At 38.0% G+C, this 17707-nt stretch overlaps 1 protein-coding gene across 2 annotated transcripts in view; it reads right to left on the bottom strand.

Moving 5' to 3' along the window:
• Positions 1–462: 462 nt before the first annotated feature.
• The window catches only part of Arf4 (ADP-ribosylation factor 2), a 37532-nt gene continuing 20287 nt past the window's right edge, over positions 463–17707 (bottom strand). For both annotated transcript variants that reach the window (XM_045737764.2, XM_069327915.1), the window contains 4 exons: positions 7377–7457; positions 7067–7248; positions 3497–3622; positions 463–1672 (listed from right to left, as the gene is read on the bottom strand). In XM_045737764.2, the coding sequence (XP_045593720.1) occupies positions 1586–1672; positions 3497–3622; positions 7067–7248; positions 7377–7457 (476 nt within the window). In that variant the 3' untranslated portion in view covers positions 463–1585. The remainder of the gene's footprint in view (positions 1673–3496; positions 3623–7066; positions 7249–7376; positions 7458–17707) is intronic.

Genomic DNA, 17707 nt, shown 5'->3' with positions numbered 1-17707 from the left:
TTAAATTCCATTTGCCAAGTGGCGCTCCATGTACTTATTTTGTCCAGGTCTTCTTGAAGGGCATGACAATCATCTAAGTTTCTTATCCTTCCTATTATCTTAGCATCATCAGCAAAATGTTCATATAATTCTGTATACCAACTGGTAGATCATTTATGTATACAAACATCACTGGTGCAAGAACTGAACCCTGTGGTACTCCACTTGTGACATTTCTCCAGTCTGATACATTGCCTCTGATCACAGCCCATGTGTAGTGGGCATACAAAGGGCAGGGCATACAAAAATTATTTTCATGTTAAGAATGGAACAATCAGTTCAATCTTTAATACACATTAGATGCATCGACTTGTGATATATTCCAGAGATGTTATATTATATTATATATATATATATATATATATATATATATATATATATATATATATAAGTATTTTCTAAAGGATAATAAGACAAGGAGAATTAAAAGTGAAACATGTTGTTAAACATGTTTATTTTTAAGAAGTTACAAACTATGACATACCTTATCATCTTAGTAAAGCAAAGATGACAACAGACAGACTAATAGCAACAAGGAATGTAGCCTATCCCAGGTAGCTGAATTTGGTTCAAAAAATATGATTCTCAATATAAAATATGTCCTAGTAATAAATCAAATTCTCCTGGGAAAAAGTTTGTATACTAAAGTGTTACAGTTACATACTTTGCATGAAAATCATAAGCTAAGATTATGACAAGTTGCACCACTGGCTAACATATTACAATATGTATAATGAGCGATGATATTAAACAACAAAATCTGCAGAGGTGAGAGCACAAATGCCAACCAAAGGATAACCATAATGCCACCATAACACACATATTTACATTATGATTCTTATGCCCCAAGATGTTTTGTTAGGATAATGGACTCTTCCACACACAGGTTTCAAAATCCCCTCGATTTTTAACCCTAAAGCCAATACATCATTGTGTTACCAGTGTAAGTAACCAGAAATCTATATACCAAAATATACATACTACATTAGATGGGAGGTTGGCACTCCCACACCTTACAGTAACAATATTAAAATTTCTGGATTTATATGTGGATGTCCGAAGTTAACATTACAGACATTCACCTCGGCACTTCATCCAACAAAACACTCGGTCAAACGTGGAAAGGAACAGGATAACAGCTGCTGGGCATTGTGGACCATGCCAGACATTCACTCAATATGTCTAGTGCAGTGAACAAAAATACACAAGCATGCAGAACAAAAGTACTGTATGGTCTATTGCCAGTTGAATAATCTTTTTTTCAATTTAAATGTTAATAATACTCAAAATTGCACAAATAAATATTTAACTATTTCTAAACACAAAACCCACTGAAGTTCATGTAAATATTGTAAATGTATACTCGTATGTCCAAATTTGTTTTTATTAATTTATTACACTGTTGCATTACTTGTACATAAACCAATGTCTTGAGATTTTTGTTTACAGCAAAAGAATAAAAAATGATAAAGGACATCCATACCTATGTTCACACCAGGACCCAAACCCTATAGAAGGTAATGGGATAAACACAATGGTATAGACATTACTTTTTTGACAGTTCATTAGATAGCCAGTCCAGACCCTCGTACAATCCTTGTCCTTGAACTGCACACGTAGCCTGAATGTACCACTGTGAATAGAAAAATATATTTATCTTATAAAAAGGTAATCTTGTAAACCGTGATAAAACATGTTTGAAACAAACATTTGCATTTTATTGAGATCCAAGCTCTTGGTAACAACAAAATCAGGATAAAATTAAAAGCCAGCGTTGAGTGTAATGTCTCACCATTTTCTGGGCGAGACCCGGAGGCTTCACAGAGCTATCCGGGCTAATATGAATGTATTAGACCCCTGGCATCAGTCAAGCGAATAGATTTCTTAGGCTTACCGGCCAACCCGTTCTCGCACTTGCTTATAGTCAACATTGGCTTATTTAATAAGTGCATATGTGACATACTAATTGATTGTAAATATTTTAGTTTACCTTGAAAAGCTTCATAGAAAACACCAACCTCACCTAACCTTCTTAGTATGTTAAGATAAGCATCTTATTGCTTCTTAATTACAATTATTACTTAACCTATGCCGTTGATAGGTAGAGGTTATGTGATATTATATGAATTATTACTGATGTGAATTATTACTTAACCTATACCGTTGATAGGTTAAGTAATAATTGTAAATAAGAAGCAATAAGATGCTTATCTTAACATACTAAGAAGGTTAAGTGAGGTCGGTGTTTTCTATGAAGCTTTTCAAGGGAAACTAAAATATTCACAATCAATTAGTATGTCAAATATGCACTTATTAAATAAGCCAATATTGACTATAAGCAAGTGCGAGAACAGATTGTACCAGGAACCGCGAGCCAGAACCTGGCTCCTTCAGAGGCACGAGGAGCAGTGGCCCATAGAACTTCCCTCCCCTCCCCGTGTGGTTGAAAGCATTCTATGTTTGCCATCGACCAGGTCAGGTACCCAGATAGGGTTTGTTTTGGGGGTTAAAAAATTGCTACCAAAAGCCAAACTGTTGGACAGAACTCCCCAAACGAGAAATGAGCATGACTTCACAACTGTCACCACGCCGCCGTTTGTGCAGCTCTCCCCTCCTTAGGAGGGCAAAGGGGGAGCCCCAGACCCCCACACTGGCTATCCACACCCCCCAGTTCTGAGGCTGGATGTCAAAACATGCGAAAACCACCGACCGGGAGGGAGGGAGGGAGGGTTGCTGGGGAGCCTTCAGGTCTTGCCCAGAAAATGGCGTTTCATTACATTCAACGCTGGTTTTCTGAGTGAAGCCCCTTCAGCTCCCCAGAGCTACTTAAAAGATAAAACAAGAGGGACTTACAGCGCTAATTATCACAACAATCTTGCTATTATCACAATCCTGGTCATTTTTATCACAGTCAGGGGTCATCTGTAATACAAGGCTGGCGCACGCTCATGCTGTGTGCGCCAGCCTTGGTACTGTGGCTCTCACACCAGAGAATAATGCCGACGATTTTTTTTAAACATGGCGTCTGTTTACAAGAGCCCTGAGGAAGCTGATGTGAACCCCGTGTAGCCACAGGCCATTTGAATCGTACCTGTCACCCTATGGCGAATATATATGCCATGCGCACGATGGGACATGTTACTCATGGCGTATACGCCATGCGCAATTTAAGGGTTAACCTGGTCAATGGCAGACAGAATGCTTCCAGCGACACGGGGGTTTCTATAGGCCATTGCTTCTCATGCCTCTCTGAGGGGCCCAGGTTCTGGCTCGTGGCCCCTGATAGGCCTAAAAACTCCATTCGCTTGTCTGTTGCTAGGGTCTAATACACTCATATCAGCCCAGATAGCTCCAGGAAGCCGAAGGGGCTCCTCGCCCCCAGAAAATACAAAACAAGTCCTTATCCGAGTAATGAGAAAGCACAATCATATACAATACAATACTCATTTTTACTCACCCTCCTGTTGCGTAATTGATTAAGTCCTAAACGATCTGTGAGTTCAGCAGCAGTCATGGCATTTGGTAAATCTTGCTTATTGGCAAACACTAGTAAGACAGCATCACGTAGCTCATCCTCGTGCAACTGTTGAAGAGGATGGCAATGAGCCCCCGTTAACTGCATGCTCTTTAAATTAATGCCCATGTTCAACAAAAATACATAACTCTGCACACCAACCCACTACCTCACAAAAATAAATACCTATAGATGTTTCTACCATTTCACATACAGTGGTACCTCGGTTTAAGAGTTTAATTCGTTTCTGGAGACAGCTCGTATTCCGAAGCTAATTTCCCCATAAGAAATAATGGGAAATGAATTAATCCATTCCTGACTACCCCAAAAACCTCACTTCAAACTAAATTTTACACCTAATTCATCTAAATAAACCTACAAAACTATGTTCAAGTTATTACTTACCCTTGCTGATGAATGCTGTAGGCGTATGGAAGATGGTGAGGAGGGGGGAGGAGGAGAGGTGTGGTGGATATGGATGACACTATGACAATGACACTATGGATACCACTTTTTCTAAATTTTTCAAACCATCCCCTGCTTGCCTTAAAGTCTATCGTATCTGCACTTGTTCCAGGGGTTTTCTTTACAAGGTCTTCATGCAATACCCTGGATTTCTTACAAATGATGGCCTCTGAAACACTATCACCCACTAACTCCTTGTTGTGTATCCAAATTAATAACTTTTCCACTTCAAGTATTTGTGGTCTTTGTTTCGTGATCGTTCTTATGCCTTTTGCCACTTTAGCACTCATAATGTCCTTTTTCTTGCCAAGTATAGTGCATATCGTTGACTTGGCTTTGTTGTACTGCATACAAAGTTCAACAACACGTGTACCATTTTCATGCTTCCGAATGATCTCTTGTTTTTCCTCTATTGTCATCCTCACATGAGCTTTCTTCCCTTGATCCTTACCACTGGCTTTCTTGGGACCCATGGTGAGATATATAATAACTTTTATGGTCAAATGACCAAAAATCCAACAAAACACTGAAAATCCGGGTGAAGAATTGACGTGGGATAGTCACCGGGCGCCAGGCACTGGAAAACTGAGGGGTGAGGGGCGACGATCGCCGTACCACCACGTGCTAGTTTGGCCTGTACACGTATCAACAAACTCGGATTCCGAGGTAACCCTCGCCTTCTGAGGCACATTTTCCGAGGAAATCCTGCTCGTATTCCGAAAAACTCGTATACAGGGACACTCGTATTCCGAGGTACCATTGTATTGTTAAGTATAGTGGTGCCTTGACTTACGAATTTAATCCGTTCCCAGAGATGGCTCGTAACCCGAAGCAAATTTCCCCATAAGAAAGTGGAAAATGAATTAATCCATTCCAGACTCGCCAAAAAATTAATTTGAAAGTAAATTTTATACCTAATTCACCCAAATCTTCAGTACAAAAGTATGTACAAGTTATTACCTTACTGATGACTCCTGTTGGCATATGGAAGATGGTGAGGAGGGGGGGGGGGGAAGGAGGAGAGGTGTTAGTGTTTGGAAGGGGAGTCCCCTTCCATTATAACATCAAGCAGTGATGACTTCTTTGGGGTACACACTGGCACGTTTTGCCTGCATTCCACTAGGACCTGGTTCTAGCTCCCTGCTTGTTTATCTCACTAGAAATCGTTCCATTGATTGTTTTTCTCTTCTTTGTAACACCTGTCTGTAGCGAGACATCATATTGTCATTAATAAGATCAACGCAACGACCTGCTAAAGCTTTATCTGGATGATTCTTTTCAGGAAAACTTTGCAGTTCTTCCCCTACTGCAACATTTTCTTTATGTCATTGCACCTTTACCAGTTTATTGATGTGCTTCGTAAGATATGGACACCATACAATCGCTACAAATTCCAGCTTTGGGCTAACAAAAGTCATGAACAATTTCTTTAATATTTCTCCATCAATGTATTTAAAAGCAATTCTGAAGTTAGAAAGTGTAGCATAGGCTCCTTGCACAATGTTCTTAATGTTGTCCTCAGGTGACAGTGACAGAAATAACATGGCAGTTATTCACATTAAATTCCATTTACTAAGTGGTGCTCCATATATTTATTTTGTCCAGGTCTTCTTGGAGGGCATGGCAATCATCTAAGTAATGATGTGGGGAAGATAAATGCGTGAAAAGAGGCAGGAGGAGATGGAATGCATACATGGGAAGAGGCAGGAGGAGATGGAATGTATGTGTGAGGCAGGAATGTGTGAGGGAATTGTGATGGAGGAAACTTCTAAATGATGACTGAGGGTTATGTTAGTGGTTGGCTGCATTACAACCTACATATTATATTTAAACAAGTACCTACATATTTTATTTAAACACTGGCAACAAATGAATTTGTCAAAGCTGTCCAAGCACAAAAATGACATACATTAAAACTAACTAAAGAAGACATTAAAAATATCATTGATTAAAACACTTACCAAAACCATAACTGGGTATATGAGAGAGACCAAATATGGTATTAGTCCCATCCAGGAAGGAGAAGAGGGATTGGATGGGAGGAAATTAATGGAGTGAAGGATAGGGTGTGTGTGGGGAAGATATCAAGAGGCCATTTGTTAGTTAAGCAGTCATGTACCTGCCACCCCACTCACCCTGAATATTTAAATATTTTTGTGCATAAAGCCACAGTTTATGTACACAATGATATCACAATAGCATGATGAGAAAATATTTTGAGCAAGGTATTTGGGATGACTTTAAAACGGGTTCGATTCCACTGTCCTACCCTAATCCTTTTCTTCCTGTGCATGTATACAGTACTGTACAGGACTTATATAAGTGACAAATAAGCAAGAAGTTAAAATTGATAAAGAAAACCTATTACACATTTGTAGTAGATTTTTCTATATTAATTTTGATTATATCCATTATACTGTACAAAGATTAGACACACTGTTTTGACGCATTCAAATTCAAGTTTGGACACCAACTTGACGAATTCAAGATGGGAAAAGATACAACTGTATTGTGGTACAGTTGGCTTTGTTCTTTACTCAAAATTGGGGAGGTTATCTTGAGATGATTTCGGGGCTTTTTAGTGTCCCCGCGGCCCGGTCCTCGACCAGGCCTTCACCCCCCAGGAAGCAGCCCGTGACAGCTGACTAACACCCAGGTACCTATTTTACTGCTAGGTAACAGGGGCATAGGGTGAAAGAAACTCTGCCCATTGTTTCTCGCCAGCGCCTGGGATCGAACCCAGGATCACAAGCCCAGCGTGCTGTCCACTCGGCCGACCAGCTCCCCAGGTTTCATTCCTGGGCAGAACAGAAATGGTTGGGCACATTTCCTTTCATCTAATGCCTCTGTCCATCTAGCAGGAAACAGGTTCCCAGGAGATCGGCAACTGTGGGGTTGCATCCTGGAGAGGGTCTGTAATTCAATCTTGAGGGACCTCGATACAGGCCTAAATTATATATGCAGGCTTCCTGTCCTTAACAAAATGATTACTAAATTATGCTATTTCTGCTGGTAAACAATACATCAAATTAAGAATTTCATGCATACCATCTTCGCCAATTCATCGGAAGCTTCAGTTATTCTCTCTTTATCATTACTGTCAACTACAAAGATGAGTCCTTGAGTATTTTGAAAATAGTGCCTCCAAAGTGGACGAATTTTGTCTTGGCCGCCAACATCCCACACCGTGAAGCTAATATTCTTGTACTCTACAGTCTCCACATTAAACCCTGTAAAATTATTAAAAAGTACTGTAATTCAAATCTTGCTCCATTTTACATTACAATATATGTCATGAAAAATATTTTTCAAATTGTATTTTATTAATATTATATTAGTCACTTCTCAAGATACTTGCCTATAGTTGGAATTGTTGTAACAATCTCTCCTAATTTTAACTTGTACAAAATTGTAGTTTTACCAGCTGCATCCAATCCAACTGAAATACAGGAAATGAGTTACTAGAATATGCAGCTGTAAAAAGTACATTACAGGCTACTTACAAATAAAACAGCACTGTTTGCCCTCAAGTGTACTTCAGCATTGTTTTTACAGTTTAAAAATTTGTTATAAATTACTTAATAATAATAATAAATTTCATGAGATATGTGAAACATCCACACTTATAAAACTTGCATATACAGTACATAAATGCAGATATACATACTGTGCAGTAGTCACAAATTCAACATTTGACCGTCAACTATCCATTACTTTAAATATTTGCCGCGACTGAGTTATGGAGGAGGAAGAATACAATTGCCTGGACCACAAAAACAGTTTTCAAAACTTTCACCAGATTTCCGAGATACTATTTATCACGTGGATTACCAGATACCACCCACAGCACTCGTATAAAATGACCATAATACTGATTGTATGGCATGAGTATTCAAATCCTTTATAAACTTTAATTCATTCTGAAAACACGTGATACATCCCTACCAAGATTAACACGCTCAAAAACATATGTTAATATGTTTTTGAGCGTGATTGAATGCTGAAGCTTCAGCATCTATTCTGAGTACTTTATCTAGTGAGCCATTTTGGGGAAGCAGAACTGGCACTGTAGGGTGAACCAGATGTCAAGTTAAGGGGTCTATATAAATGCTCATGTAAAATAAAAAGTTATATTGTAATGGGAAATAAACAAAAAATTTACAAATACCACATTGTCGGCCAGGTGCATTACCATGGACAGTGGCACCTCCCAACTTCATACTCTCTTGTAACAAATTCCTCTAAACATAATACTAAATTTGGCCACTAGCCCTCCATTCAAAATTTAAACAAAAAAACTAATGCTGAATGTAACGAGATGCCTCTTTCAAGGTGTTGACTTGAGTGGCTTCCTTCCCACTCTCACCTTTCCCCCATTTTTGCAGTTAATAGGGTCTGCTGGGAGCAGCCAGGTGGAGCCCCGAGACACCAGCACTTTCATTAAGCATTTATGCAACCACTTAAAAAGTCATTGCATCTTTCCTCAATTATGGCAGTATTGTTTACATTTATTGTTTACTTTTATTATCCTAAGAATATGCTACATGTGTGGACTAATGCGCACCATATTTGAATATATTGACGTAACACATTTGATTATATAAATGCATCAAATTACACCCTTTTTGAATAATATTATAGAAAAAGGGGGGGAGAGAACCATTGAGACATTGAAATAATTATGAAAAATTATATTGGCAGCATCTGCCACCCTATGGGGTTGATGGGGCTAGTGTGCCACAGAGACAACTCGGCACCCATAAATTCAACTTTTCTGCTCCAACATGGTCAAAGTACGTCACAATTTTTTTTTATACTGTATACTTTACCTTGAAAACGTGAGGAAACCTGATTTCAAGATATCTTAAGATTCAAAACGTGCGTGCGGTAGGTTGGATACGATATGGAGGCCTGAGGCCTCCAGTGAGCGGCAGCCATTTTGAAAAAAATCCCAGAATACCCCAGGGTCACAGGTAGCCTCAGTTCTGGTCCAGCAACCATGGGTGGCACATGTGCCTCTTGCTCCCAATCCCGTCAGATACAGTGTTGAAAGATCGCTCTCTGACGGCAAAATTCAGATCTTATTGTTTGAAGATAAGGGAAGTGATATTGATGAAGCAAGGCACAATAAAGACCTAACACAAGTGATACAGCAAGAGTATCCAGTAGAGGCTGAGCCCCAAGTCATCAGTCACCATTATCCCCACCACTCGTGTCATCTCAAATTTTTTAATAAGGTAGATTTTATAGATAAATCATTTTCTGGGTTCAGTGATGCTGCTTCTGATACAAGTAGCATAGATGAACAGTGTGTTAACAACTACCACCATGGTGTTACTAGGCCAGTGGTGGTGGTGCTTGTACAAGGAGCACGGGTGATTTTGCGTGGGAGGACTGATAATTTTGTACCACACAAACCACAATTTGTTGATTCTGATGTTGCACCTCCTTTCCCATATACAGGTCAAGATACAAGTGATACCAGGACAGAATTTTGTCATTGATCTTTTCCTAGATCTTTTCAAGACTACCTTACACTTCACAAGTTTGGCTACATACCACCTACAGGAACTAAAGCCAAGGGTGTACACGAGTGCGTTGTTTGCAAGCACATTGAATGAAGAAACAGGAAGCGAAAATCTGTGTGTGCCTGGTGCATCAAGTGCAAAGTTGCGCTGTGTACCATAGACTGCTGCTTTGGTTATCACTCGCTTCCGAAGTACTGAGTGTGTAATACAGTGTAAAGTGTGTGAGAGAGTACAGTGTAAATAAATTGAATACTGAACATGTAATACTACGACATTTTTTGTGGAAACATTAGTGACATGTATCACAATTCCTTGGAACATTATGAACGTTCTACTGCGTACATATTGTAAAGGACACAAATTTGCATCAGATACGATTTAAAAAATAAAATAATAAAAATAATAATAATAAATAATAATAATAATAATAATAAATTAGAAAGCACTGAAAAAATTAATGAAAATATATTTGTGGCAACTTGCGGGTCTTGAAACGCCTGCGTGACCGCCTCTGGGAGCTTCCTGCGCGGGCAAACACGTATTGATAACGTCACATCGCAGCATTTCCACGTTGCCACAGCCAAGGTTGTTTTTCATTTTTTTTTTTTTTTTTTGTGTGTACATGTACAGGGAAAGGTTTATAATAATATACAAAGAAAAAAAATGGGGGGGGGAGGGGGGGGAGAGACACTATTTTCTGTGCACCACCAGAATGTCACAAAGGCCGTGCAGCACGAAGGTTAACCGTTAAACTGCGCAAAACCTCATATGGTGTGTGGCATTTGAACCAGATTTTGAAATGTATGTGCAAATTTAGACAACAAAAATTTATAACTCCAAATGTTTAGAGTTAATGAAAAATCCATTCTATAGGGATTGTAGAACAGACAGCTGTGCACTCGGCTGTTAATAGGAGCCGTTCTCTTTATCAACATAACTTTTTTTTTTAAATATTCGTCTGAAATCAATTTCTGAAAATATTTTGATGAAAGTTTCACGAAGCTGAAGCCAATAAGTTGAAGATTTGTTTAATATTAAGCAATTTTTACATAATTTGAATATTTTTCGAATTATACCCCCTTCAGTGTCACACATCACATGACGTTTTGTGCAGTTTAAGGGTTAAGGGTTAAAAAGGGCAATGAGGGTAATGTACCTCTATGGTCAGGTTCTCTTGGTAGTTGTCCAACACGATAAGTGGAAATTAAAACTACACAGAAATTTTCTCAATGAGCATAGTACAAATTATGGTATAAATGGTAACTCCTCTAATATAGCTCTCATAACATTTTTAATGATCTGTATAGATGACAGCAACACTGAAAAACCATTAGTATCATGGGAAAGCCACAAAGCATATTTCAAATAAAATCCTATACTGTACTGTATTTCATATTCATTTTGAGTTAGACATGAAAAATTTATTGATAACAAAAAAATGCCCTTTTTTTTATATAGAGTGGCACCTCGACATACGATTGCCCCTACTTACGATAATTTCGAGTTACGATGTAAATTTCATCGAAAAATGCGACTCGACATCCGATGGTGTCGTCTACTCCCGATATTTGTTGGTACACGTTCGGGTCGACCGAGCATGTGGTTCCCAATCACACCGCCGACCTGCCTCAGTTTACTACAGCTGCCCGCTGAGTGACGATCGCGCCTATAAGAAATTCCGCTTTTGTGGTGATTTTCTGCATTTTGTACATTAAAGTAATTATTATATATCACGCCATGAGTCCCATGAAAGTCAGTGGTAAGGCTCAACATATGTAAGGATGACCATAGAGCAGAAACAATAGTACAGAATGTCTCTTCCTCAACAATTAAGAAAATGTGTGCAGCATGGGAAGAATTGCAAACCTTTGCTGAAACGACTCACCCAAATCAAGCTGCAATAGGTCGTTGCCTTAACCTATTCCATGACACTGTGATGCATCATTACAGACAAATGTTAAAACGAAGGGAAAAAACAAATGTCTCTTGACAAATTTGTAGTGAGACAAACAAGCACTGAACCACAACCAGGTCCTAGTGGTATTCAGGCAAAATGTAGGAGAGAGAGTACTCTAGAGAAAACATCACTGCCTGATGTGATAATGGAAGGGGACTCCCCTTCCAAACAGTAACAACTCTCCTCCTCCCCCCTCATCACCATCTTCCATACGCCATCAAGAGCCCTCCATAAAGGTAAGAGAAACTTTGGTACTGTATTGTAGTTAGAAAAAAACATTGTATTAAGTAGAAAATGTATTTGTATGTTAATATTTTGGAGGGTGGGGAACGGATTAATTCACTTCCCTTATTTCTTATGGGAAAAATCACTTCGACTTATGATATTTCAACTTACGATCCGTCTCTGGGAACGGATTAGCATCGTAAGTCGAGGCCCCATTGTATTGATCAGGTCTAGAAAACTATGATCTTAGTTTAGGAGGTACAGTGACACCTCAGCTTATGAATGCCACTATTTACAAACTTTTCAGGTAACGACCCCAATTTCTTCGTAAAATGTGAATTGGCTTATAAGGTTTGCTTCAGATAGCGTAGTTTGTTGATATGCGTATGGACGACCTAGCGCGTGGTTCCAGGTGGCACAGTTGCTCATGCTTCAGTTTACCAGTGCCTCCCGCTTAGTGACAATCACGCATGAATTCTTTGTAAAGAATTTCATTGTTTTTTACTTTTTGAGGTTTTGAACATAAAAGTAATTATTATATATCACCCCATGGGTCCAAAGAAGGTCAGTGGTAAGGTTCAACCTAAGAAAGCACATATGAGAATGGTAATAGAGCAAAAACAAGAGATCATTCGTAAACATGAAAATGGTACACAGGTTGTTGAACAAGCTAGGCAGTACAACAAATCTATATCAACGATATGCACTGTAATTGCCAAGAAAAATTACATTATAAGTGCTAAAGTGGCAAAAGGTGTATCAACAATCACAAAACAAAGAACAAACACTATGTGAAAAGTTGTCGTTAATTTGGATACACAACAAGGAGTTAGGGGTGATAGCGTTTCAGAGGCCATCATTTGTGAAAAAGCAAGGCTATTGCATGAAAACCTTTTAAAGAAAGCCACCTGGAACAAGTGATGCAAATACGAAAGAGTTTAAGGTGAGCAGGGTATGGTTTGAGAAATTGAAAAAAAGTGTCATTCACAATTGTGAGTGTTGAGAGTTGGAGGAACAAAGCGAAGAACTGACCACCGAAGAAATCCTAGACCCTTCACAAGAGGCAGCAGAGGAAATTTCTTCTGGGGAGGAGGCGGCAGTACAGAATGTCCCTTCCTCAACAATTAAGAAGTGGTGTAGACTATAGAAAATGCAAATTTTTGTTGAAACGACTCACCGAGCAAGCTGTAGTAGGCCGTTGCCTTAACCTTTTTAATGACCCTATGATGCCTCACTACAGAAAAGTGTTACAACGTAGGGAAAAACAAATCTATGAAAAGGTTTTTAGTGAGAAAAACAAACAGTAAGCCACAAGCAGGTCCTAGTAGTATACAGGCAAAATGTGTCAGAGAGAACCCAGAGAAGTCATCACTGCCTGATGTTATAATGGAAGGAGACTCCCCTTCCAAACACTAACACCTCTCCTCCCCCTCCACTCCTCGCCAGCTTCCATACGCCAACAAGTGTTATCGATAAAGGTAAGCATACTCTAGTACTTGTACATACTCTAGTACTAGACCATTTTTACTAGAGTACTAGACCATTCCCGTACTACTCTAGTACGGGAGCCGGTCGGCCGAGCGGACAGCACACTGGACTTGTGATCCTGTGGTCCTGGGTTCGATCCCAGGCGTCGGCGAGAAACAATGGGCAGAGTTTCTTTCACCCTATGCCCCTGTTACCTAGCAGTAAAATAGGTACCTGGGTGTTAGTCAGCTGTCACGGGCTGCTTCCTGGGGGTGGAGGCCTGGTCGAGGACTGGGCCGCGGGGACACTAAAAAGCCCCGAAATCATCTCAAGATAACTCAAGACAACTAAATTTTTGGGTGAATTAGGTATTAAATTTATTTTGAAGTTAATATTTTTGAGTGTGTGGAACGGATTAATTCAATTTACATTATTTCTTACGCGAAAATTTGTTTCGGGTTGTGAATTTTCAGCTTCAAAACAATCTCTGGGAACGGATTAAATTCGTAAGCTGAGGTACCACTGTACTAGTGTAGTGCAACCAATGCCTAAATATTATTACACATGAATTATTGTATGTTTTGTATTAAAAATCTAAGTCTCTAATATTAAAATTTAATAGTAGTATTTTTGTACTACAGTAGTTACAAAATAACACTAGTTTTAATTTGCAAGTTTATACATCAGCTTTATTTTAGAACCAAAGAAAATGGAATGTTTCAGTAGCATATTTGAGCTTTGGAGGTACGATGATTTGCATCTACTGATGCAAAAGGTAATTTTTTTTTTTTTTTAAGCCCAGACTGATCATTGTTGCCCATCACATAAAATATGGCTCTTACAATCTCTACAGTCTAAGGGTTAATTATGGAAGCTAAAAATAGTGTACTGAGCCACCCCTCTTGCCACCAATTGGTCAGCTGTTATGTATGCTTTGTCAAGTACATACTGATACTAAACCAATCCATCCAAGCTTTACTCCCTCCCAGGATGGCCGCAGGAGAAGCTTTTCAAGTTGGCTCTATCACCACAAACCATTCATTCTTTCAGGTGCTTTTAATCCCTCTACCTACTGCCATTTTATATACCGTTCCTTTTAAAGAAACTGGTCATCTGTTTCTATCGAATGATTCCTTTCTTTTTCACCCTTATACGTCCATCTCATTAAATGATTCTTAGCTTCTATTAACATTTTTGCACAACCTCTGTGTACTGTACTACAGTTGACTTGCTCTATATCTTTTCCTCACCCCATACATTCATATGCACAACTTCCTCATTCCTAAACCTGCACATGTTTAATTCAACTATTTTTCCATAAAAAAAAAAAAAAAAGTTATGTAGTACCTCATGTACTACTGCACTAAGTACTGTAATACTGTTGTATTACTACCATGCTCCTCTGCCAGGTATTACTTTCCCCAGCCATCTTGAGAGATCTTGAGATGAGCCATGTTCACGTTTTTAAAATAACTGTCATATTATCTGTTAAGGGGGCGGTATTCGGGTACAGTAAAGTTGTTCAGTATCAACCATTATTTTTGACTAGTTGTATATAAAAAGGGCTGCAATTGTTCTAAGTTTCAGTACTGTAGCCTAAATAGTAAGGGAGATTTTAAATTTTTTTATTTTTTTTCAACGAATTTTATACATTTTCAAGTGTAAGTTTACAACCACACCTTTCAGATATAATCATTCTATGACACTTTTCCGACACATTAACACTTTCGCCCGAGCATGACGCAGCATTGCGTCATCCGTTTACTGTCGGTAATGCTGGGGATGACGCAGCATTGCGTCATCTACTTTAAATAATCGCCAAAAATCAGGTTTTTATCTGATTTTTTTGGGACTGGTTTTAAAATGCGCGCCGATGTCTTCCCATTTTCCTTGTTGCGCCTCGTGGCCCGAAGGCAGCTCGACACACGCCGTCGGCCCATTGTTTTCACTCCACTGTTGTGACCAACGTCGCCTCCCCTCACATCTCAAACGTGTGAACATTTCAGCTATTTTCCGTGGCTATATTTCTTACTGCGGCTTTAGAAACTATCTACGCTTACTCCACGATGGATAAGGCCCTTCCAGGAAGAAAATTGCGGAAGAAAGGCTTGAAAAGGGCGGGAATTGGGAGTGTAGCTGGAAGGCGAAAGACCTAGGACGAAAATTGAGGTGACCAGAGTAAAAATAGTGAAACATTTTATCGCGTTTGTGCGCTCCTGAGTAACTCATTCGCACTTTCTCTGTTTGCTGCGGGTAATTAGCCGGGCTTTTGGAGTTTATATGCATTTAGTGCTGTAGAGAATTCTACTGCGAACACAATGATACCAAATTTAATCTCGTAGGACGAGAATTAAGGTGACAAAGTTGAAGAGAGTATACACTTTTCAGAATTTACGCGTGCTCCCGTCACACCCTGGGACCCAAATCACACAGTTGAGGGGTGGCACGCGGGGTACGCCAAAGTGTTAACATATAATAAAGGATCTCTTGCAAGGGATTTTCCAAAATGTCTTTAGTTTTCCTAATACAAATAGTCTAAGTTCCCCCCCAAAATTATGCAAATATATCATGTTTATTGCTATTATAAAGTCAATAAATGAACTCAAGATAAAAACGCTTACTTACGATTTTAGAGACATAAAATTTACATATAATGTGTAAGTTTCATGTAAATTGAATAAAAAATTAAAGAGATATTCATTTTCAAGTAACACTCAAGTAAAAAATAAAGTCTAAGGTGTTGCCCTTTGTGGCTGAGGTTGGCATGTAGTTGCCAATTTCCTCCAAAATCGGCACCCTTACAGATAGGCATACGTGCAGTCAGGTGTACAAGTTTCATGCAAATCGCCCTATAAAAAAAAAAATTGCCTTTTTTTTTTAACTAAATTTTTTTTTAATGAAACTAATTATAATTTGTTTTTAATATATGCTATTGTGATAGATGAGAGTCATAGACATGATTTCAGTTGACATTTTTGTTTGATAATTGTTTTTGACCATTTTGTAAAATTTGACAATTCAATATTTTTTTCCTCCCTTCCAATTTATGCTACGATGCTGAGACTTGGACCAAATGAAACCCTTTTCATATACAACTTGTCAAAAAAGTTTGATTGAAATTGAACGAGTTTTTATTTATTGCATATTTTGGGAATACCGCCCCCTTAAGAAAAATGTTCCTCTTACCCTTCGACAAATATACCCATACTATTGTCACACAACATGGCCTCAACTCTCAAATAATGATACCTATCAAAAGAAAAGCCAGTAAAAATGATTGAGTAATGAGAGGCCAGACTGCAAAGGAACAAGAAAAACGCATTATGCATGCCCTCACAAACGGTCGGAATGCTTCAAAAAATATTACAAACTAATTTGTACAAGTTAATAGTAAAAGTATTAGCTTGGTAAACATTTATAAAAGTAAAAATGCTTTATATATTTTTAATATTTACAAAAAAATTCAAGATTAGCAAAAAGAAAAATATACCATTGGATGGAAATTACTTTGTGTCTTCCCCCTCTGGATCCAGATTTTCTTGTACATCTAGATTTGGGAGGAAAATCCAGTAGGTGGGTTTGATCTCTCATTCAGAGGGATATGTTATAGGAACATTTAGATTTGGGAGTACACAAAATCTTACTAAATCAAATGTAACTTTTGCAATTTATATCAAAATATGAAATCATTTACAACACTTATATAAATAGTATAATTATGACAACACCACACACCTTTTTTTTATAAATAAATAAAAAAAAAATTTATACATATATACATATAGGGGTGGTAGGAGAAGATAATATTAGTGTTCAGTGAGAAACCACAAGGTCTCCTCTGAATACTTTTTATTTTCTTCTCCGAGGCTATGGGTCCTTCTATACATTATTTATTATATATATATATATATATATATATATATATATATATATATATATATATATATATATATATATATATATATATATATGTCGTACCTAGTAGCCAGAACGCACTTCTCAGCCTACTATGCAAGGCCCGATTTGCCTAATAAGCCTAGTTTTCATGAATTAATGTTTTTTCGTCTACCTAACCTACCTAACCTAACCTAACCTAACGTTTTCGGCTACCTAACCTAACCTAACCTATAAAGATAGGTTAGGTTAGGTTAGGTAGGGTTGGTTAGGTTCGGTCATATATCTACGTTAATTTTAACACCAATAAAAAAAAATTGGCCTCATACATAATGAAATGGGTAGCTTTATCATTTCATGAGAAAAAAAAATAGAGAAAATATATTAATTTAGTAAAATTTGGCTTATTAGGCAAATCGGGCCTTACATAGTAGGCTGAGAAGTGAGTTCTGGCTACTAGGTACGACATATATATATATATATATATATATATATATATATATATATATATATATATATATATATATATATATATATATATATAGCCAGAAGTGAGTTCTGGCTACTAGGTACGACATATATATATATATATATATATATATATATATATATGTCGTA

This window comes from Procambarus clarkii, chromosome 20 (genome assembly GCF_040958095.1).
Source record: "Procambarus clarkii isolate CNS0578487 chromosome 20, FALCON_Pclarkii_2.0, whole genome shotgun sequence".
NCBI lineage: Eukaryota > Metazoa > Arthropoda > Malacostraca > Decapoda > Cambaridae > Procambarus > Procambarus clarkii.
This window is presented reverse-complemented; position numbering and strand designations above follow the sequence as displayed.